The sequence below is a fragment of the Coregonus lavaretus genome (genome assembly GCF_964263955.1).
Source record: "Coregonus lavaretus genome assembly, chromosome: 23".
NCBI classification, from domain to species: domain Eukaryota; kingdom Metazoa; phylum Chordata; class Actinopteri; order Salmoniformes; family Salmonidae; genus Coregonus; species Coregonus lavaretus.
Window position 1 is genome coordinate 13,001,957 of NC_140010.1, and position 23,676 is coordinate 13,025,632.

Sequence of the window (23,676 nt, forward strand, 5' to 3'; positions counted from 1 at the left end):
CCATAGGCCTGTTGTTTGGTTGTTTTTTGTGGTTAGAGTAGCATATTTTCTATTGTATTGTATTGTATTGTATTCTATTCCAGTGACCTGTAGCCTATGATACATTTGAATATATTTGCTTCCCTGGAATAATGTATTCACAACCTATTTAAGAAAACAACCTATAGTCACTGGTTTTCATTGAGCGGCCTGTGGCCGTTATGTAAAGTATCCTTCCTTTCTTTCTCTCTTGAAGATATCTCTGATCTGAATGATTGTCATAAGGTCAGGGATTTAGACTGGATGTAAAGGTGCATTACGCAGGCTATGTGCATTAGATCTGATTAGATCTAATTCATTGACTGTAAAGATTTACTGGACTTAAGGATCTCCTAAATGTTAATGGATTCCCAAGAATCGTCCAAGTGACATACCATTATTTGTATTTGTATTTATTAAGGATCCCCATTACTTCCTGCCAAGGCAGCAGCTACTCTTCCTGGGGTTTATTAAGGATCCCCATTACTTCCTGCCAAGTAGCAGCTACTCTTCCTGGGGTTTATTAAGGATCCACATTACTTCCTGCCAAGGCAGCAGCTACTCTTCCTGGGGTTTATTAAGGATCCCCATTACTTCCTGCCAAGGCAGCAGCTACTCTTCCTGGGGTCCAAACACATTAAGGCACTTACATTACACATAAAACAAAAGATAAAACAGTACATCATACAAAATGTATAATACCCAGTGGCGATTTTAGCATGTAAATCTTGTTGGGGCAAAGTCAATTTTTTATTTTTATGTATGCCAGCAAAGCCACTAAGCAACACTAAACAATACATGAATTGCACTATAACAGTGACAAACGGTGCCCACAAACTGTTAGGGCCTACATAAAGCAGTCCCAACAGCCTTGACTGTCCCCAATGCAATTTAGGCTGCATCCACTGCAAGTGTTATAAAAGCCTACAATCGCGCATGCTACATCTCAGCGCAGGACGGTCAAAGAGCGCCATCGTCTGCCTCTATATATATCGCTCCCCTTTCATTGACTCTCCCCTTCTCTGCACATCACTGAGCATTAGTGCATGCATCCATTCCAGAGCAGCAGAGGTTTTCATTCGATCCTGGCCGCTATACCTGAAGAGCGCGACATAACAGGGCAATGATCTCACTGGACTTCAATTTTAATGTTTTGACAAGGGACCTGTCACTTTATCTGGAAAATCAAGTGAAAGTTGGGCTTTTTGGATCTGGAGTACTGTCACTGGTACTCGGCTTCAGCGCAGCTTATGCCTACTACTACTTGATCTCTGTCGCGAAGGTAGGGGTCACAGAGGCTGCTTAGAAGAATCCTTATTTAATAGAAATGGATACATTGTAACTGACAATTGTCTTATTAAAAGGTGGCATAACGGTTATTATGATGGAGGATATCGCTGGCGCTTTTGCGCATCAAACCGGCTCAGCAGCTAGATCGTTTGCTGAGGAGGCTGATACTGCCCATGTGATATGACATCTTTCAATAAAATGGTGTCGTATTTTCTTTAGACTAAATGTGAAATTTCAAAGATTTGTACAAGGCCTACAGATATACAAATGTTAAATTGCCGTTTAGGCTGCATATATTTTATCGTGAGTCCTTATTGTAAACTGAAAAGGCAGTAATGTAGACTGGGTGTAGACTATTGTTATACAAGCTGTCAAACATCTTTATGCAGTGTAGCCTACTGCATATTCACAAATGAATGTTTTTACCGATATTCGTTTTCCCGAATAATTAAACACATAGGCCTAGGCTACATAACATTGGGCTAATGTTAGATTATATAAATACATATTAGTAGGGGTCATGCATTCTATTCTTCATTATACCTAAATTCAGAGATTAAATGTCTCTATGCTCTGACAGGACAGATGTGTTTGATTTGATATTGTGGTGACCTCATATAATCCCAGTTACAACACAGCCTACTGTCACTATGTTCTCATTGCCAATCTCCTTCCTTTCCATCACTAGTGACTGCAGAATGTCTCTATAACTCACCAAAACATTTCATATTTTCTGACACTTTACACAGTCCTCTAGACTAAAAGTAGAGCAATATAAACTTGAGATTCCAGTCTTGATAGTGCATTACAATTACACTATAGTTGTGGAGATCCTTCATTTTGAATGTTATACACCAAGGTTGCACCAGTAGCAAATAAACCATATGGAACAATGAAATATGACTTATGTTGACATGTCATTTATGAAAGTGCAAGACAGAGAATTCGATATCACATGATTTCAGTGAAGAGGCTGCACTATATGGGTACTGTAAGAGAGGGGTTGTGTAGATGGTGAATGATGATGAAGTATAAGAACTGTTTTCAAGAGATTGTCATCAGTAGTATACATTTTGTCCTTTAAATTGGGATAAGCACAAACATTTATATTTCCCTTGCCACAGATCGGATAAAAACCAGATGATGTTTGAAATAGTTTCACCTAAAATAGTTTAAATCATGAATGAAAAAATATTTGAGTCTTGAAAAGTATGTGATCTATCCTTTCAACCCTCATGGTCCATATTTCTTTCTCTAAACAAGCTATTAGGCTAATGTCATAATTGGAAAGCCACATCACTGACTTACACTGTTCATGTCTTGTATTGCAGAAGCCCCAACTGATTTCTGGTGGTAAGAAATTCTACCAGTTCCTGCGGGACCAATGTCCCGTGGTGTCAGAGACCTACTACCCCACCTTCTGGTGCTGGGAGAGCCGGATCCAGACGCTGCTTAGGCCCTTCGTCACGGCTAAACCGGGTGTCAGCTACAGAAAGTAAGACTTTTATAGGATCAGATGTGATGGTAGTAGTGTTATTGTATAAACACTATAATACATCACATCTCTGTACACTGTTGAAACACCTATCTAAAAATGAACAGATATTGCTGAGAAGATCTTCAGCATGTGAAGGGGGAGGGTTTCCCTGGTGTGATTGTGAAATGAAACTGGGTGAACTGGAATTAAACTGGAGAAATGGGTTTAAACTCATGGCGTTTATATCTCATAAGAGATAAGCCTGTTGCATGGTGTTGGTTTCAAAATACACCTCTACATTATACATGTCCTGTTTACCAAAAAGAATACTGTAAGTATGTATTTCAAATATTTTAAGAATTGTTGGGTTCTGCTCAGACCTGCTCTTCCATGTTCGCTCAATGTATGACAAAGTTCAAGGGTCACTTGGCTTAGTGACCAGTTAATCCACTTCATGCAGCAGACGTTATCCACTCATCACCAGTTACCACCAGTAGCCAACACACTTGCTATCCTTAGGCTAGGTAATGTCCCATGGTTAGTTAGTGCCCTGAGTTCTTTCTTGGCACGTGACCTAACAAGGAAAAACTCTGGGCCCTAGTTAAAGGCAGGACCGGATTAGTGAACGGGCACGCAGGGCATGTGCCCTGGGGCCCCGGACACTAAATTGCATATGAACACGTCATAAGCGATGGCAAAATAATTTAGCTTTAAAACTGCAACATTTTCTCTCAGCCTCATGGCAAAATGTGTAGAATAGCTGGAAATTAGCTTTAAAACGGCAACATCTTCTCTCATGACAACATGTGTAGAATAGTATTATAAAACTGCAAATGTTTCTCTCTGCCCCATGGTAAAATGTGTTGAAATGCAGGAAGTTAGCTGGGGGGCCTCCTGGAGGTAGGTGCCCCGGGACCGAAATGCTTAGTCTGGGCCTGGTTAAAGGGTATGGGAACTAAGGCCCTATGTTTTTCCTGGTCAGGTCACATGGTTGGTCAAGGTAAAAAAACGAATGGTTCACCATCAAACGCAATTGGTCAGTTTCCACTGTAGACAGCAGCCATGGCGACATACAGTAAAGTAGTGGAAAATTCCCTGCCGTATTAGGAACAGGCTTTACCTTACTTCCACTTTTGATTGCTTTATTATTAGGCTTTAAGGCTTTAAAACAGTTGGTTTGATCATCTAAGTACTGAAATGTGCCCATTCTTTGATTCCTTTCATTCAGGTTTAACAACGTGAAACAAATTTCCTGCGTCTTGTTCTTAGCCAAGACTTAGCAGCAGAAAGGTGAAAATAATATTTTGTGTAATGGTATAGGCTCAGGCCACCCGGGCTTCTTTAGTGCATTCTGTTAGAGATTAATGGCCAGGGTGTCCCAGGCCTCCTGCATTCATTAGGTGGATTTAAATTAATTAAAAGGGGTTGGAGGTAGTTAGTATACAGTATATTCCACAGAACTGAAATTAGTAGGAAATAGCCTAGTGGTTCGATCAGATTTACTGTCCAAATACAGTACCTAATTGTTTTGTCATCATTCAATCGGTTTTATCAGTTACTGTATTTGTGTAGGTTGTCTACTAAGGAGCAATGTCATCATTGACTTCGATGGCCAACCAAGATGGAGAGTAGGCCTACTTCTGAAATCAATTGTCTTTACAACTATTACTGAAAGTGGCACTATAGGTAACTAACCACAGAATGGGATGTTAGTCTGGCTATAGGCCGTCTATCACTGTCCTGGCCATGACAGCCAGTCTACTCATGCAGTCAGTCAGACATATACGTATAGTATGTCAGTGTAGTAAATGCTGACTTGTCTTGATCTGAACCCAATGACTCAGAAGAATGCCCTAGTTCCTCATGTCACTATTTCTATTGTTTATTTGTATTATTATTATCTTGATCTTTAACTCTGCATTGTTGGAAAAGGACCCGTAATTAAGCATTTCACTGTCAGTCTACATCTGTTGTTTACGAAGCATGTGACAAATAAAATGTATTTGATTTTATTTAGTGCCAAGGGCATTCCACTTCCCTTAGCCTTTGTCTGACCGTTGTCCAATAAAGCAGCTACATGTTTCCCACATCCCACAATGCACCATGGCAGCAGGCGGGTCTCACCTACCACCTGTCTCAGATCAAAGCCAGTGTGTGCATGTGTGTGCGTGTGTGTTTAGCCGATGACATTTGCGGGAGGTTATTAGTCCTGAAGGAAGAGAAGACCTCTACTATCCAGGGATTATCATGTCTATAAAATAGTTCCCTGCAATGTTCCCTGCACTGTTGGATCTAGAAACAAGCATTTCGCTGCACCTGCAATAACATCTGCAAATCTGTGTATGCGACCAATAAACTTTTATTTGATTTGAAAGAGTTGTCCTCCTCTTCCTGTTCAGTGGATCGTGCTCGCTCCCAATTGGTGCATGCCCTGACCAGCTGGCTCCAGATTGGTGCATGGCCCACGACCCCAGTGGCTGCCCCAGTCTGGCCTTTAAGTGCATATTTAATGCTGGTGTGGTTCTGTAATTTCATTCCACTTCCAATTAGACAGACATACTGTACATGGGCCGCAGGGCCAGCCACGTTGGTGTTGTCGCCTGGTTGCTCGTTTAGTGGGTTGGTGGCATGAGAAGGATTACAGTGGGATTTGTTGACCTCAGCTGACGGTGTAGGCTTGTGGAAACTGGAAATTGATTCTCCATAAGAATCCACTGCTGCTGCAGCCAGCTACCACCCCCCCCCCCCCCCCCCCTCCCCCCTCCCTCCCTCCCCCTCTTCCCCTTCCTTGCCCTTCCCTGCTCCTGAGTAGCGTGGTCTTTTTTTCTGACTGTTCATCCTCAGTTTTACATGTGACCCATATCAGATTTGTAGCCTCTGCAGTAGCACACAGATGCAAAGCAAATTTGATGTCACTGTTCCTTTACATTTGGGGGTGGTTGTCGTGGTAAAGGGCAGGTCATGTGCAAAAAAATCACTTCAGAACAAAAAAATAGGATCTGAGCGTCCAGACTGAGGTCACAAATGGATCATCCAAATTGTATCAGGATTGAGATCCACATATGGATGTGGTATAAATCTGAAGTCAAAAGATCAGCTTCCATGTGTTTTTTGTTTTGTTTACACATTAGGGAAAATCTCATAGGTATCAGATATGACAAATAATTGGCAAAAGGTCTGAATTGGGCTGCCTGTGTAAACGAAGCCTGAGAGGCTCCACTAGTGCCAGACTGCATTCCCTTTGACAAAGGTAACGTTAGTGAAGGGTCCACACTGTAGTAATCATTGTACCTGCAACTGAAGGGAGATATTTGTGTAAAGAACAATGCATTTTTGCAATGTCTTGATTTGAGGTTTGGTTAGAAAGCAATATCATGTGCAATACAGTGTACATACTATACCCTATCTAATGCAATATGTACAGGATATATCTGAAATGTAATACTTTACTGTATAGAATTATTAACAAAAGTAATGTTTATTGTCTTGTTGGTCCCTATATGGAATATATAGTTCTGCTTATTTAAATCACAAAGCATAATCTGTAAGAACCTTGGAGGTTGAGTATTTACAAAACCTTGTAAATTCCTCTGCATTCTGTGCAATGAGCTTTGCTTTACTGAACATATTGTATGAAAGCTGCAGTGCAGAACCTAGGCCTACTTGCTGAGTTTGTCCCGTGTGTGTGTGTGTAATTTAGTGGTGTCTTTTTCTACCCTGACTGTTATATCTGACCTCCTCCTCTTTGCAGTGAGCTCATTAGAGCAGAAGATGGAGGGCAGATCTCTCTGGATTGGTTCGACAACGATGACAGCGCCTCCCACCCCAACGCGGCCACACGGCCCACCGTCCTGCTGCTCCCAGGCCTGACCGGTACCAGCAGAGAGTCCTACATCCTCCACATGGTGCAGCAGAGCAGGGATCTGGGATATAGGTGGGTGGTCCTGGTTACAAGTACTGGACAGTACTGCACAGTGCACAGTTTTTATTCATGCAGACGGTTGTTCCATTCAACACTGTGGATTACGCCTATGTCTTAGCTGGTAGGACTATTGTAAACACAGTGCACAGTCAACTCTTGCTCATCTGTTTTAGTGCATTGCAGTTCAATAGTCTAAATTCAAATACATTCTCTTTACAATGAAAGTCCCAAGATATTGTATATGTTAGGAGTCGAAAACTGTCTATGAATGGATCAAGGTTACTTGAGGTAAGCAGCTGCCGAAAGAGTAGGCAGAGCAGTGCAGACCTGCTTTGGAAAGAAAGAGCTGAACGTTGCACTAAGAGATGCTGAGGGAGGCAGTTTTTTTTCTCCTCCAAAAGGCCCCTCTGTGTTCTGTGTTCCCTGTGCTCATTCTTTCAAACAGAGGGAGGGGGGCAGAGAAGAGTGGGAGGGGGGCAGAGAAGAGTGGGAGGGGGGCAGAGAAGAGAGGGAGGGGGGCAGAGAAGAGAGGGAGAGGGGCAGAGAAGAGAGGGAGGGGGGCAGAGAAGAGAGGGAGGGGGGCAGAGAAGAGAGGGAGGGGGGCAGAGAAGAGAGGGAGGGGGGCAGAGAAGAGAGGGAGGGGGGCAGAGAAGAGAGGGAGAGGGGCAGAGAAGAGAGGGAGGGGGGCAGAGAAGAGAGGGAGGGGGCAGAGAAGAGAGGGAGGGGGGCAGAGAAGAGTGGGAAGGGGCAGGCAAACGGAGCAGGGAAGGGAGGGGGGAAAGCAGGCAAACTCAGCATCTTTCCACCGCTGCCCTCGCCCCGGCACTGTCCTGCAAGCTTAATGAATTACAGCTTACTGGTACAAGCTTTGCAGCTTAGCTTAGCCCAACCAGCTTTGCCTATGCAGGAGGAAGTGAATGTGCGTCACACCATTCCCTGCCCTGTCCACCCCCCAACCTACAGCATGCCCCGACCCTGCTGCTGAGTTTTCACAGCCAGTCTCTTAGATAACAGATGACTAGAGAGAGATTTCTGCTACTGCTGTTCAGGTCTTAAGGACTAATACAACAACAGATGTGTCCCTTTCACAGGTGGTTGGTAGCACCTTAATTGGGGAGGACGGGCTCGTGGTATGCGTTTGATGCCATTCCATTTGCTCCGTTCCAGACATTATTATGAGTAGTCCTCCCCTTAGCAGCCTCCACTGGTTCTTTACAAATTCCACCTTATTCCCTTTTCACTGCTGTGAAGTGCATTTGTTTAAACATTGTTTGGTGGCAGTGTACCTGCAAATTCTCTTACATTTAGGAACTGAATCATAATAGCTGTATAAGCATTAAAGTCGTGCTCCAGTCTCCTTTTCACCTCATTTAACAATTTGCAATGGCAATGCACCTGGAAGACAGTGCACCTGGAAGACAGTGCACCTGGAAGTTAGAGCATTATTATGACACATAATGTCAATTGGTGAAACTAGTGTCATTTCTCAGAAAAAATGCTAGGAATGCAATGCAATGAATGGATTTTAAAGGGTTAAGTGCATGTTTTTGTTGTGTTTCAGGTGTGCGGTATTCAACAACAGAGGGGTGTCTGGCGAAACTCTCTTGGTAAGAGTCTAATATTCATACAAAGTACAGTTTAAAAGGATCATGTTTTCAATTCAGACATGCATTCAAAAACATAACATTTTGCAACGATTATATTACTCTGTACAATAAAAAGGTATCTTCATGTACAATCAAAAGGCTGGTAGAGCACGGCGCTTGTAACGCCAGGGTAGTGGGTTCGATCCCCGGGACCACCCATACACAAAAATGTATGCACGCATGACTGTAAGTCGCTTTGGATAAAAGCGTCTGCTAAATGGCATATTATTATTATTATTATTATTATTATTATTATTATTATTATTATTATTATTATTATTATCTTAATCTACACAGATATGCAAACACTCACAACATGACACAAAGGCACAGGCCCTACATCCTTTTGGCACTCTGCTCCACATGCCTGTGCAGAGTGCATACTCTCCCTTGCATTGTGATTGGAGCTATTCTTCAGTGTTACGTCCCCCTTCACTATGTCACCCAGCACCCCATAGCATGTCTGTGTCTGTGTCACACGTGGCATGTGTAACCTATAGTGTGTAACCCATAGTGTGTAACCCATAGTGTAATGGGCAACCCACAACGAGCTTAGTCCAGAAAGCATGCAGACAGACAATGTTGTCACATAGCAGAGATGATGAAGTTACAGGAGGACAGATAGATAGTGTATTCACGCTCTGGTCCATAGAGTGGAATGACCTTTCCCTGTTCTGTCTTCACCAAGGCCAACTGTAGCTCAAGGTTTATTACATTTACATTTACATTTTAGTCATTTAGCAGACGCTCTTATCCAGAGCGACTTACAGTTAGTGAGTACATACATTTTTCATATGAATCTATTCCCATTCATATATTTAGCCAACAATTAGGTCTTTACTCTACTGTCAATCTCCATTGAAGCGAGGAAGGGCTATGATGCAATTCAAGAAATGCTAACTCTTTGGAAAATGTGCATATGCACTGGACAAAAACTGGTTGAATCAACGTTGTTTCCACGTCATTTCAACCAAAGAAATCTATGTGATGACGTGGGAAATCTGATTGGATTTGCAGAAAGTCATCAAGGGCATTTTGTATTTTTTTCACCAAACTTTTAACCTTAATCCCAATGACATGATTTCATGTTGAATTCACATTAGTTGACAACTCAACCAAAGGTAAATCAAAACTAGACGTTGAACTTGTCTGTGCCCAGTGGGTAAATTATATTATGTACCAGTGTCACCCAAACAGCTCAGCCAATCCACAATTGGAATCTTGTATCATACCATAGTTTGTGGCCACAATTCGTCCAATTTCCCTTTTGATATCTTTGCTCTCAGAATGAATGAATGGGTTGTTTTGTGTCTTGTCCTTGTTGTATTCACATGTGCAGTCACATAGACACACACACATGCATGCAAGCAAGAACACACACACACACACACACACACACACACCAGTTATCTTATTACAACAGCGACCCCAGGCCAGGGTGTCATCTGAAAGGGATATTCTCAGTTGCCAATACTGTAGTGCACACGTAGAATTAGGAATTAGAATACTAGTAATTTAGTAGGATCTCTATGAGTGCATGTGTGAAGAATGATTACAGCTATTGCACTACATAACGTGGTGGTAAGAAAGGAATTATCCTCCTTCCACTAGCGTTGAGGAATTGTGCTGAAGTTTTATGCAAATGACTACGCTTTCATACGCCTTTGTGACTGTTTTCTCTGTGCCCAGTTGAGTGTGAATGGCGTCCATTGTTTGAATAGGGCACAGTGTTAGAATGAATGTCCTTCTGTGTGAGAAGTGCCCTCTGCTAGGCCACAACTAGGGCTACTGGCCTAATTCCACCCAGACCCCCCACTCACACACCACAATAGTGTGGTAGCCCGCTCAGCTAAAGCCTAAGCATTAGCTTTTGGAGCTAATTCAATTCTTCAGGTCTCGAACGCCTCGTTACTCTTAGCATTTAGCATACAGTACATTTTTCAGTTGGTCCGTTTAATTCACATCATATTTCATAGTAATATGTAGCGTTACTACAATGGATGGTTATTGGACTTTGAACTTTGTATTGTAGCTGTATTGTAGTAGAAAACGTTATTACTGTATCATCAAAAGCTAAATAGTTTCAAGCTGTTTTTATTATTGTTGTAACATTACCAGTATGGCTAATTTCCATACAGGATTTACCTCGGTGTTTTACCCAAAAGGCTCAGACTTTTCTGTTTCCATCTACGTGGGCCAGCACCCGTGTCTCATTGGGCCATGGCTCCGGCGGACCTGGTCTCACTTGGGGCCAAGGCCCTGGGTACTTTTCAGCTGGCAATTACATAACCATGGCTAACTGTGAACTTTAACATCTTCTCACAAAGCAACAGCCTTGAATGATGCAGATGTTGTTGATTCTGCTTTAGTGTCACACTCCTGATGGAAACACAATAACACTAGAGCTTCCAAAACATAAAACACTGGTGGCCCATTGGTGTGGGGGTAAGTCTCATTGGAAAAGCACCAGTAGAGTTCCTACTCCACTCAAGTCCTTTACTCAAATGTAGGCTATGAGGACACAGAAACTGGATATGACTGCTGTGAGAAAACACTCGGGCTGAACTTTGTGCAAGAATATTGATGAAGAAAGATACTGGTAGTCCCAGCTTGCAGCATGTTCTCCATGTCTGTGGTTTTATTTCACTGTCACTGGATCATTTGCCCAATGTGATAGAAGAATGCTTGAATTAATCGATAGTGCTTGTGATGGACAGATGCTACAGGCCATTAGCTGAATAAGGCTATCCAGCAGCAGACTTATAGATGCTGCATGCTACGTCTCTGACTGCTCTTAAATAGTATTACAGTATACCTCCTCCTGTGGTTGCTACTGCTCTAACTCTAAATAGCCCTTGTCCCTGAGTCAGCCATTTTTAATGCCAGTGGATATTTTTCGACCACTCATTCCAATACAGCATGATGAATATACTGTATATCGTCAAGGAGAGTGTTTGGCCTTTAAGTCACAAGCAGTGTTTGTGCACATGTATGTGTGAGGATGGGTGTGAAGGCTTGCATGTAATTAATGTACAGTATGAGTTCTCCGCACATCTGACTATAGATCCCGGAACAGAGTGTGCACATGCAGAGGTCGCAGTGATATGTGCATGCCTGTGTGTGTGTGTGTGTGTGTGTGTGTGTGTGTTTGTTTTTTTCCTTTGCCGTACTTTCCTCCGTACGGTCGAAAGTCAATCTACCAACAGAAAAACTGTGCTGTAACACGAAAGGGACATGGTACACACACACACATACACACACACACACACACACATACACACACACACACACACACACACACACACACACACACACACACACACACACACACACACACACACACCACTCAGAGTGAACTCTTCTTATCTTTGTGTGCTACCAGACTCCCAGAACATACTGTGCTGCCAACACAGAGGACCTGGAGGCGGTCATCGAACACATCCAGAGGACAAATGAGGACGCCCCTCTCATGGCTGCTGGGGTCTCCATGGGAGGGTTAGTAGGTGCCTCTTCATGCTTTCTCACTTCAATGGACAGTGACTATAGCCCAAATCCTGAGAGCTGCATGCATTACTCAGACTTCTGCATAAATCATGTGTTGATGTAGGCTACCGTATTGATGTCAACGGGCCTTCAGAAAGTATTCAGACCCCTTGACTTTTTCCACATTTTGTTACGTTACAGACTTATTCTAAAATTGATTAAATGTTGTTGTTTTTTTGATCAATCTACACACAATACCCCATAATGACAAAGCAAAAACAGGTTTTTATAAATTTTTGCTAATTTATGATAAAATAAAAACTTAAATATTACATTTACATACACTACCGGTCAAAAGTTTTAGAACACCTACACATGCAATGGTTTTTCTTTATTTTTACTATTTTCTACATTATAGAATAATAGTGAAGACATCAAAACTATGAAATAACACATACGGAATCATGTAGTAACCAAAAAAGTGTTAAACAAATCAAAATATATTTTATATTTGAGAGTCTTCAAATAGCCACCCTTTGCCATGATGACAGCTTTGCACTCTCTTGGCACAAGCTTCACCTGGAATGCTTTTTCAACAGTCTTGAAGGAGTCCCCACATATGCTGAGCACTTGTTGGCTGCTTTTTCTTCACTCTGCGGTCCGACTCATCCCAAACCATCTCAATTTGGTTGAGGTCGGAGGATTGTGGAGGCCAGGTCATCTGATGCAGCACTCCATCACTCTCCTTCTTGGTAAAATAGCCCTTACACAGCCTGGAGGTGTGTTGGATCATTGTCCTGTTGAAAAACAAATGATAGTCCCACTAAGCCCAAACCAGATGGGATGGCATATCGCTGCAGAATGCTGTGGTAGCCATGCTGGTTAAGTGTGCCTTGAATTCTAAATAAATCACAGAAAATGTCACCAGCAAAGCACCCCCACACCATAACACCTCCTCCTCCATGCTTTACAGTGGGAAATAAACATACGGAGATAATCCGTTCACCCACACCGCGTCTCACAAAGACACGGCGGTTGGAACCAAAAATCCTCAATTTGGACTGCAGACCAAAGGACAAATTTCCATCGGTGTCTAGTGTTTCTTGGCCCAAGCAAGTCTCTTCTTCTTATTGGTGTCCTTTAGTAGTGGTTTCTTCGCAGAAATTCGACCATGAAGGCCTGATTCACACAGTCTCCTCTGAACAGTTGATGTTGAGATGTGTCTGTTACTTGAACTCTGTGAAGCATTTATTTGGGCTGCAATTTCTGAGGCTGGTAACTCTAATGAACTTATCCTCTGCAGCGGAGGTAACTCTGGGACTTCCAGTAAGTATAAGCTGGAAGTAGAGGCCTAAGCATTGTTGTTCACTAATTTACCCCAAGTAGGGAAAGGATGGCAGGGTTGAAAAGTAATAAAGGGGAGTATATATATAAAAAACATGGGGGATTGGAAGTGATGCAGACAATTACATTGATGGAAGTTACAATCTATCTGCAATATTAAGCTAATCTACCCCCCCCCCAAAAAAAAAAAAAAAAAAAACTGTGGGACTTCCATTCCTGTGGCAGTCCTCATGAGAGCCAGTTTCATCATAGCGCTTAATGGTTTTTGCCAGTGCACTTGAAGAAACTTTCAAAGTTCTTGAAATGTTCCATATTGACTGACCTTCATGTCTTAAAGTAATGATGGACTGTCGTTTATTTTTGCTTATTTGAGCTGTTCTTGCCATAATATGGACTTGGTCTTTTACCAAATAGGGCTATCTTCTGTATACCACCCCTACCTTGTCACAACACAACTGATTGGCTCAAACGCATTAAGAAGGAAAGAAATTCCACAAATTAACTTTTAAGAAAGCACACCTGTTAATTGAAATGCATTCCAGGTGACTACCTCATGAAGCTGGTTGAAAGAATGCCAAGACTGTGCAAAGCTGTCATCAAGTCAAAGGGTGGCTATTTGAAGAATCTCAAATGTATAATATATTTTGATTTGTTTAACACTTTTTTGGTTACTACATGATTCCATATGGGTTATTTAATAGTTTTGATACAGTGAGGGAAAAAAGTATTTGATCCCCTGCTGATTTTGTAAGTTTGCCCACTGACAAAGAAATGATCAGTCTATAATTTTAATGGTAGGTTTATTTGAAGAGTGAGAGACAGAATAACAACAAAAAAATCCAGAAAAAACGCATGTCAAAAATTTTAAATATTGATTTGCATTTTAATGAGGGAAATAAGTATTTGACCCCCTCTCAATCAGAAAGATTTCTGGCTCCCAGGTGTCTTTTATACAGGTAACGAGCTGAGATTAGGAGCACACTCTTAAAGGGAGTGCTCCTAATCTTAGCTTGTTACCTGTATAAAAGACACCTGTCCACAGAAGCAATCAATCAATCAGATTCCAAACTCTCCACCATGGCCAAGACCAAAGAGCTCTCCAAGGATGTCAGGGACAAGATTGTAGACCTACACAAGGCTGGAATGGGCTACAAGACCATCGCCAAGCAGCTTGGTGAGAAGGTGACAACAGCTGGTGCGATTATTCGCAAATGGAAGAAACACAAAAGAACTGTCAATCCTCATCGGCCTGGGGCTCCATGCAAGATCTCACCTTGTGGAGTTGCAATGATCATGAGAATGGTGAAGAATCAGCCCAGAACTACACGGGAGGATCTTGTCAATGATCTCAAGGCAGCTGGGACCATAGTCACCAAGAAAACAATTGGTAACACACTACGCCGTGAAGGACTGAAATCCTGCAGCGCCCGCAAGGTCCCCCTGTTCAAAAAAGCACATATACAGGCCCGTCTGAAGTTTGCCAATGAACATCTGAATGATTCAGAGGAGAACTCGGTGAAAGTGTTGTGGTCAGATGAAACCAAAATTGAGCTCTTTGGCATCAACTCAACTCGCCATGTTTGGAGGAGGAGGAATGCTGCCTATGACCCCAAGAACACCATCCCCACCGTCAAACATGGAGGTGGAAACATTATGCTTTGGGGGTGTTTTTCTGCTAAGGGGACAGGACAACTTCACCGCATCAAAGGGACGATGGACGGCGCCATGTACCGTCAAATCTCTCGCAGGTGTGATGGGGAGCGTTGCTGCACAGCTATTTTCAGGTCTCTCCAGAGATGTTTGATCAGGTTCAAGTCCGGGCTCTGGCTGGGCCACTCAAGGACATTCAGAGACTTGTCCCGAAGCCACTCCTGCGTTGTCTTGGCTGTGTGCTTAGGGTCGTTGTCCTGTTGGAAGGTGAAACTTCACCCCAGTCTGAGATCCTGAGCACTCTGGAGCAGGTTTTCATTAAGGATCTCTCTGTACTTTGCTCCGTTAATCTTTCCCTCGATCCTAACTAGTCTCCCAGTCCCTGCCGCTGAAAAACAGCCCCACAGCATGATGCTGCCACCACCATGCTTCACCGTAGGGATGGTGCCAGGTTTCCTCCAGACGTGATGCTTGGCATTCAGGCCAAAGAGTTCAATCTTGGTTTCATCAGACCAGATAATCTTGTTTCTCATGATCTGAGAGTCTTTAGGTGCCTTTTGGCAAACTCCAAGTGGTTCCAAACTTCTTCCATTTAAGAATGATGGAGGCCACTGTGTTCTTTTTTGGTACCCTTCCCCAGATCTGTACCTCAACACAATCCTGTCTCGGAGCTCTACGGACAATTCCTTCGACCTCATGGCTTGGTTTTTGCTCTGACATGCACTGTCAACTGTGGGACCTTATATAGACAGGTGTGTTCCTTTCCAAATAATGTCCAATCAATTGAATTTACCACAGGTGAACTCCAATCAATTTGTAGAAACATCTCATGGATGACCAATGGAAACAAGATGCACCTGAGCTCAATTTCGAGTCTCATAGCAAAGGGTCTGAATAATTATGTAAAAAAGGTATTTCTGTTTTTTATTTTTAATACATTTGCAAAACCTGTTTTCGCTTTGTCATTATGGGGTATTGTGTGTAGATTGCTCAGGATTTTTATTTATTTAATACATTTTAGAATAAGGCTGTAATGTAACAAAATGTGGAAAAATTCAAGGGGTCTGAATACTTTCCAAAGGCACTGTACATGTATGTATGGAGCAATACTACACTATAGTATCACTTCACTGAACTGTGGGAGTCAGTCTAAAGATACTACGTTTTATGTAGAGCCTGGAAAGTACTTGTTTGTCCCATCCATAGGTTTGTATTGATATCTCAAAAAATTAAGTAAACGCTCACCAGCAGAAATGGTTTCATGGGTTGGTTATGTATTTTATTTATTTTGCAGCCTCCTCCTTTCCCCTGTCAGAAACAGCACTTTTCATTTGATTCAGAGAGCTCAGCCTCTCAGTAGTACTTAAACCATGTCAAAATAGGTATTACAGCTATAATCCCCTACCTAAGTGAGGGTTTCCCCTCTCTCCTCTCCCTTCTCCCCAACCCTCTCCCCTCTCTCCCCTCTCTCCCCTCCACCGTCCTCTCCCCTTTCCCCCTACCCTCTCCCTGTCTTTCTAATCCCAGGATGATGCTGGCGAACTACCTTGGGAGGATGGGCAGGGAAACATGTCTGAAAGGCGTGGTTGTGTTCTCGGCAGGCTGGGATGTGTTTGAGTGCACAGCGTCGCTGGAGAAGCCTCTGGACCGCTTTCTCTTCAACTCCTACCTCACCAGCTGCCTGCAGGCGGGTGTGGACAGGTGGGTGGGGGCCGTAGGGGGCCGGACGGGCTACTGGGGGATTTGCCTAGTTTAGATCTTAGCTCTTAGCTGCACTGAGCTACATTGTTTAGCTTTTAGATGTTAGCTTTTAGCGACCCCTGAGGTTGGGCTCTAAAGGCTAACAGCTAATATCTCTTTCTCTCTCTCTCTCTCTCTCTCTCTCTCTCTCTCTCTCTCTCTCTCTCTCTTGGGATATTTTCCTATCTCAATCAATCAAATGTATTTTATAAATCCCTTTTTACATCAGCAGTTGTCACAGTGCTAAGCACTCGGTACTCTACTGTCAGACCCCAATCATTTCATTAACATTTCCATTGGATATATTGAAGCAAACCCACATGCTTCCCTATGTTCCCCATTGTTGCAAACCTACTTCCCCAAGTTCCCATTGAAGCAAACCTACTTCCTGCTTCCTCGTGTTTTTCTCTCCTCTAGACACAAATCTGTGCTTGAGAAGAATTACGACATTGATCATGTGATGAAGGTAAAATGCACAACTTTTTTAATGACCTCCTCTAAGTAAAATCAAAGTAAAAGCAACCCATCTGGGTCGTTCCACCAATTTGGTGCCTTTTGAGAAGTGTAACTTCAAATTTTATACCTAATTTTTACATTCTGTCACAAAGAGCGCATGTTCAGCTTAATAAAAAACACATTTCCCATCAAAAAAAAAATACTATAGTAAGTGCCTAATAAGAGCCAAATAAAGTAATAGGGTTGACTGTAACAGGGTTGACCGTAACAGGGTTGACCATAACGGTTGACAATTTCATCTTAAATCAGCCGTAAATCCCCTCGTGACAGGGGAAATGGAAGCTTGTTGTGTGCAACAGGGAGTGGCAATTGAATGCAAGCTTCACAAAAAAATACTTACTATGACTGTGATATGTGGTTGTTCCACCTAGCTATCTTAATATGAATGCACTAACTGAAAAGTCCCGCTGGTTAAGAGCGCCTGCTAAATGACTAAAATGTTTAAAAAATAACAGGGTTGATGTGTTATGCTCGAACCGCTCAGTTTTCCACCACAAAATACAAGAAAATGGCCAAAAAGAGTAGAACCAGCTCACCTGCTTTTACATTATGATTTGACTATTAGAAGTTCAATGTTTCTTTTGAACAAATATTTAAAGATAAATAGTTTTACCATATTAAAAATGAGAGTTCAGTTCACGTAACAGGGTTGACCTTAAAATGAGGGACAGACGTAAATGAATCGCTAATCACATGAAATAAATTATAATCTTCAGAAATTACTTTGTCAAAGCATCAAAATAACTAAGGCTTTACAATGATGGTGAAATGCTGAATCTTAGCACTTTGGCAAGCCTTTATTAATATAAAAAATCTAGATTTATTGAATTCTCCATTTGATCTATATTAAAGACCACTTCATTTAATATAACAGGCTTTTAAAATTCCATATTGGTGCACAATTTCTAATTAAAATATCAAAGGGATGCAAAAGGAACTCATTTAGTGGAATTTCTAGTCAGGTCCTTATGGCCCTCTTGGGCTGCTGCCAACGTTGTTGAAAGCATATTGTTGCCGAATGTCACCTTATAATTCGACTTTATCCCAACCCCCCTGCAGGCCAAGACCCTCCGTGAGTTTGATGAGAGGTTCACGTCTATAATGTTTGGCTACCCCACCAACGATGACTACTACCATGATGCCAGTCCCATCCACAGGCTCAAGTCTGTGCAGGTTCCCATGTTGTGTCTAAACGCTGCAGATGACGTCTTCTCTCCCAGTCATGGTGAGTCCACAATCACACCACACCACCGGCCCTCCATGTTGGTTACATAGCCCACCACTGGCCCTCCATTTTGGTTACATAGCCCACCACCGGCCCTCCATGTTGGTTACATAGCCCACCACTGGCCCTCCATGTTGGTTACATAGCCCACCACTGGCCCTCCATGTTGGTTACATAGCCCACCACTGGCCCTCCATGTTGGTTACATAGCCCACCACTGGCCCTCCATGTTGGTTACATAGCTCACCACCGGCCCTCCATGTTGGTTACATAGCCCACCACTGGCCCTCCATGTTGGTTACATAGCCCACCACCGGCCCTCCATGTTGGTTACATAGCCCAACACCGGCTCTCCATGTTGGTTACATAGCCCACCACCGGCCCTCCATGTTGGTTACATAGCCCACCACCGGCCCTCCATGTTGGTTACATAGTCCACCACCGGCCCTCCATGTTGGTTACATAGCCCACCTCTGGCCCTCCATGTTGATTACATAGCTGATGAGCAAGGCCTATACCGAAAGACAATGCAGCCAAAGACACTATGTAGATGACATCTTGTCTGGGGAAAAATGTATCCATAGCTGTTATAGGGGTCTACCGTCCTGCCTCGGCTAACCTTAGTGCACTCAAGGAGTTAACTAGTTTGTTGACTTCTTTTACTAAATCAGAAGTTATTATCTTGGGTGACCTAAATTATGATTGGGAAATGCAATCTAAAATTACATCTATAAGACGTGTAATGATCTAAACCTAACCCAGCTGGTGACTAAGCCTACACGGCCCAACCTGTGTAAAGATCATTGTGGTCCTCTGTAGCTCAGCTGGTAGAGCACGGCGCTTGTAACGCCAAGGTAGTGGGTTCGATCCCCGGGACCACCCATACACAAAAAAATTTATGCACGCACGACTGTAAGTCGCTTTGGATAAAAGCGTCTGCTAAATGGCATATTATATCATTGTGTAAAGATCCTTCAAGTCAACTCTGATTGATCTTATTCTAACGAATACACCAGAGAAATATGTTTCTACTGGTGTCTTCGCCCAAGATATTAGTGACCATTGCCCAGTTGTTTATGTTAGAGAATACAACAATCTAAGCCTCGTGTCATCACAAAGAGGAACTTAAAACATTTCAATGAACAGGCTTTTTTACATGATCTTTATTTGAGTGACCTTGATTGTATTTCATCTATCCCTGAACACGATTTAGCTTCCAGAGTTTTTTCAGATGTCTTCAATACTATTGTGAATAATAAAAAATAAAAAAAAGGGTTAAAGGTAGTTCGAATGCCTGGTACAATCCGGAATCAGAATCAGAAGAAGTATCAGAAGTAATTCATAAAAGAGATGATGCTTGGGTCAAGGCCAGGAACACTTAGGCCCGGACTAGCAAGCTTTTAAGCAACTGAGGAATCATTGTGTAAGACAAATCAGAAAGGCTAAATCTGATTATTATGTAACTGCTCTTTCGGATTGTAATGGGAACTCTGCAAAATTCTGGAAAACTGTCAAATCCCTGAAGGGTTCTACTTCCTCTTCTCTGCCACAACAAATTAATTCAGAAACTGGCCTCATTACAGGAAAAAATGGCATCATTGATGCATTTAATCACCATTTTATTTCAGCGGTCTATCTCTTTGAAATAACTTCTAAGCCTATTCACAATGATATTGGGCTGGATAATGATAGTGGAAACTTGCTGAATGATGAGAGAAATTATAGTCAAAGCTTTTCCTTTAGGCTATTTACAGAAAAATAAGTCCTGGATGCTTTGTAGCAATAGACAACAAGAAATCCACAGGGGCCGACCAATTGGATCTTTAAGTGTGCAGCGCCCATCATTGCTGGCTCAATAACCTACATTTTGTATTTAACATTGTTATCAGGAAATATTCCAAAATAATGGAAATCAGGTCTTGTGCTGCCACTCCATAAGGGCGGGGATAGTAGTGATCTTAATAGTTATTGCCCCATTTCAAGGCTTCCTTATCTAGCTAAGATTCTTGAGTCCTTGGTAAATGTACAACTTTGCTCTTTTTAACTGAGAAATGTATTTTTTATGTAAACCAATCAGGGTTTAGGCATGGGCATAGCACTATTACAGCAACCACTTTAGTTGTCAATGATCTTGTCAAAACTTTAGACACTAAAATGAAATGTGCTGCTTTGTTTGTGGACCTGTCAAAAGCTTTTGATACTTGTTATATTTGTTATTATTATTATTATTATTATACTGTTGATCATGCTATTTTATTGAATAAGTTGTCCTCGATACGTCAGAGCTCTGATGCCTGTTCATGGTTTCATGATTATCTTAGTGACTGAACTCAGGTCATTGTGATTGATGGGGTTAAGTTTGAATTTCTTGAAGTGCATAAATGTGTACCACAGGGGTCGATTTTGAGACCTGTTCTCTTCACTATTTATATAAACACCATTGGTCAGTCTGTTAAAACTTCATCTACAGTATATGCGGATGATTCTATTATGTATGCTATTGCGCCGACTGTTGATCTGGCTGTGTCAAAACTACAGTCAGATTTTATCCCTTGCTGATTTAAAACGTGTGCTTAATATGGGCAAAACAAAATACATGTTGTTTTTAAACTTTCTGAAGAATGTTTCAGATGTTCACTCATTAGATGGTTCTCCAATTGAACGTGTTCCCGCATATAAATACTTAGGCATTTGGATTTATATGGATTTGACATTTAAAAAACATAGATGAGCTGGTTAAGAAACTAAGATTTAAAGTTGGCTTTTTCTACAGAAACAGACCGTGCCTTTCTCTAAGCAGTAGGAAGCAGATTATTCAGTCAACCTTTTTATCTGTTCTTGATTATGGTGATATTATTTATCAAAGTGCAGCTGCTACTACTCTTAAACTTTTGGATGCCATCTAGCATAGTGCCCTTCGTTTTGTTATAGGTAACAGTTTTGATACCGTTTTGATACTCATCACTGCATCCTGTATCAAAAGGTTGGCTGGACTTACAACCGAGCCGAATACAACAGGTGTAGACCTTACCGTGAAATGCTTACTTGCAAGCCCTTAACCAACAATTCCGTTTTACTGAATAAACAGAAGTTTAACAAGAAAATAACAATAACGAGGCTATATACAGGGGGTACCGGTACCGAGTCAATGTGTAGGGGTACAGGTTAGTCCAGGTAATTGAGGTAATATGTACATGTAGGTAGGGATAAAGTGAGGTAGATCTCTACATTATTGCCTCTACTTCATAAACTTCCATCTTATCTAACTTTGCTGTTGAAGTATAGACACCTGAGCTGCCTAATCTGTTCACAGGATTGGTTAACTCTTGAGGTTCCTACGGTCTACACTGAGCTAGGAAAATCTGCTTTTAGTTTTAAAGCACCGTATTGCTGGAACAAAATTCAAAATACATTTAATCATAATGTTCTGGTGCCGTTCGGGCAGTTTAGAGTATTGATTGGGGACTTATTTGTGGAGGAATGTAACTGTTTTTCTGGGTGATTTGTGATGTTTTACTTGTGCTTCCCATGACTGTGTTTTTGTATTTTAATGTGTGGTTACTTTTTTGGTTACTACATGATTCCTTATGTGTTATTTCATAGTTTAGATGTCTTCACTATTATTCTACAATGTAAAAAAATAGTAAAAATAAAGAAAAACCCTGGAAGGAGTAGGTGTGTCCAAACTTTTGACTGGTACTGTATATATGTATATTTAGTGTATAAGGTGTATATTTGTGTTGTATTGTGCAGGGCACATTTGAAAAAGAGACCTTGGTCTCAATATGTCTTTCCTGGTAAAATACAAAAAAATCTATTGTAATGCCCTAATCAGTGTGTAAGACATATACGATTTACACTACACGGTGTACGTACGTTCATACAGTATTTCTGTGGGGTTTTGGAAGTAAAATCTCCAATCTAGTGCTTGGTGTATGTGTCCACTGCTTGACTGATAGATTATTAAGAAGTGTTTCGTCTCCTCTCCTCCTCAGCTATTCCAGTGGAGGCGGTGAAGCAGAACCCTAACCTAGCCCTCCTCATCACCTGCCACGGCGGCCATATTGGTTTCCTGGAGGGCCTGTGGCCCCGACAGAGCACCTACATGGACCGCGTGTTTAAGCAGTTTGCCAAGGCCGTCATAGAACAGGGCGGCGACCTCAATGACCTATCCAGCTAGTAGGACCAGTTCTTCCCTTTCTCCTTCTCTCCCACCTTCCTTTTCTCCCTCTCTATTTCTTTCATTTCATTAGTCCCGTGTAGCTCAGTTGGTAGAGCATGGCGCTTGCAACGCCAGGGTTGTGGGTTCGATTCCCACGGGGGACCAGTATGAAAAAAAATATATGTATGCACTCAATAACTGTAATTCGCTCTGGATAAGAGCGTCTGCTAAATAACTAAAATGTAAATTTCTTTCCTCCTCCCCACAGTCCTTGTACCCAACCCCCCCCCCCCCCCCACCCACTACAAGCAAAAAAAACTTTTTTTATTTTGAAGGGCACATCCTGTCGCAACACAACATTCGTCCGTCCACTCATGTATTCCTTCAAAAGTTCATTAATTCAATGTATGTAGCCATGAATTCATATCATGCTTATTCGAAAAAGATGAGTATGTTCACATTAGTACATTAGTATGTTCGAATATGAATAATTTCAGCTGTCTCTCTCCATCCGTCAGTGTTCTCAACAACAACTCTTGTATCAATAGGATTTTAGTCCTCAGGGATTTTTTTTTTTTACATAGTATCTGTCTGTCTGTCTGTCTGTCAAAGGTTTGTTATGAATGTGAATGGTTTATGTTAAAAATCGTTTAGTCCTTTCAACAACAAAAAAAGACCTAACCTAATCTCTCGTGACAGACAGCTAGCTGCTATAGTAGCGTGAGATTTAGTTCTGGGTTCCGAGATGACACCTTTAATTTACCGTAACAGATCACAGTATTTATGTTCTCTTGAATTGTTCTGCATGTACTTTCATTCACACATTCTACCTGTACGCACACCAAATAGCTCTAACAATGTAATGTTATGGAGAGAACTCATTATTAATTATAAGGAATGTGAAATTGCACTATTTTAGTTTGAACAACCCATGCCTCTAATTCCTTCCTGCAAACGCACTTGATTTCAATAGTTTTTAATATGTAAATAAGTATACCCAAAAGGCCTAATGAATTAATATGCAAATACCACATGGATGTTATTGTTTGTCCTGATGTTGAGGACACAGCTAAGTCTTAGTTACTTTATGGGCCAGTATTACGGTATTTTACCGTACTTGTAGGGTATTTGCTGAGCATATCAACCTGATGCATATATCATCAATGCAGCTGGGTTGCCAGTTTGGTTCTGCGTCAGAAAACA

The 23,676-nt window shown here is 41.8% G+C and overlaps 1 protein-coding gene across 1 annotated transcript; it reads left to right on the forward strand.

Annotated features, from left to right (window-relative positions):
- Positions 1 to 1,051: 1,051 nt before the first annotated feature.
- LOC311098636 (phospholipase ABHD3-like) lies at positions 1,052 to 22,755 on the forward strand. The gene is made up of 9 exons (XM_084139167.1): positions 1,052 to 1,300; positions 2,640 to 2,803; positions 6,537 to 6,719; positions 8,269 to 8,314; positions 11,736 to 11,848; positions 16,358 to 16,531; positions 16,988 to 17,036; positions 18,146 to 18,311; positions 22,307 to 22,755. Exons 1-9 carry the CDS (start codon positions 1,142 to 1,144, stop codon positions 22,489 to 22,491), a joined length of 1,239 nt encoding a protein of 412 aa, XP_083995293.1. The 5' UTR covers positions 1,052 to 1,141; the 3' UTR covers positions 22,492 to 22,755.
- The last annotated feature ends 921 nt before the right edge of the window (positions 22,756 to 23,676 follow it).

Excerpts from the sequence above, each read along its gene's own strand:
- LOC311098636 (XM_084139167.1), top strand. The coding sequence starts at position 1,142 with ATGATCTCACTGGACTTCAATTTTAATGTTTTGACAAGGGACCTGTCA. Across the intron at positions 1,301-2,639 it reads ACTTGATCTCTGTCGCGAAG|AAGCCCCAACTGATTTCTGG; the intron begins GTAGGGGTCACA and ends CTTGTATTGCAG. Across the intron at positions 16,532-16,987 it reads CTGCAGGCGGGTGTGGACAG|ACACAAATCTGTGCTTGAGA; the intron begins GTGGGTGGGGGC and ends TCTCTCCTCTAG.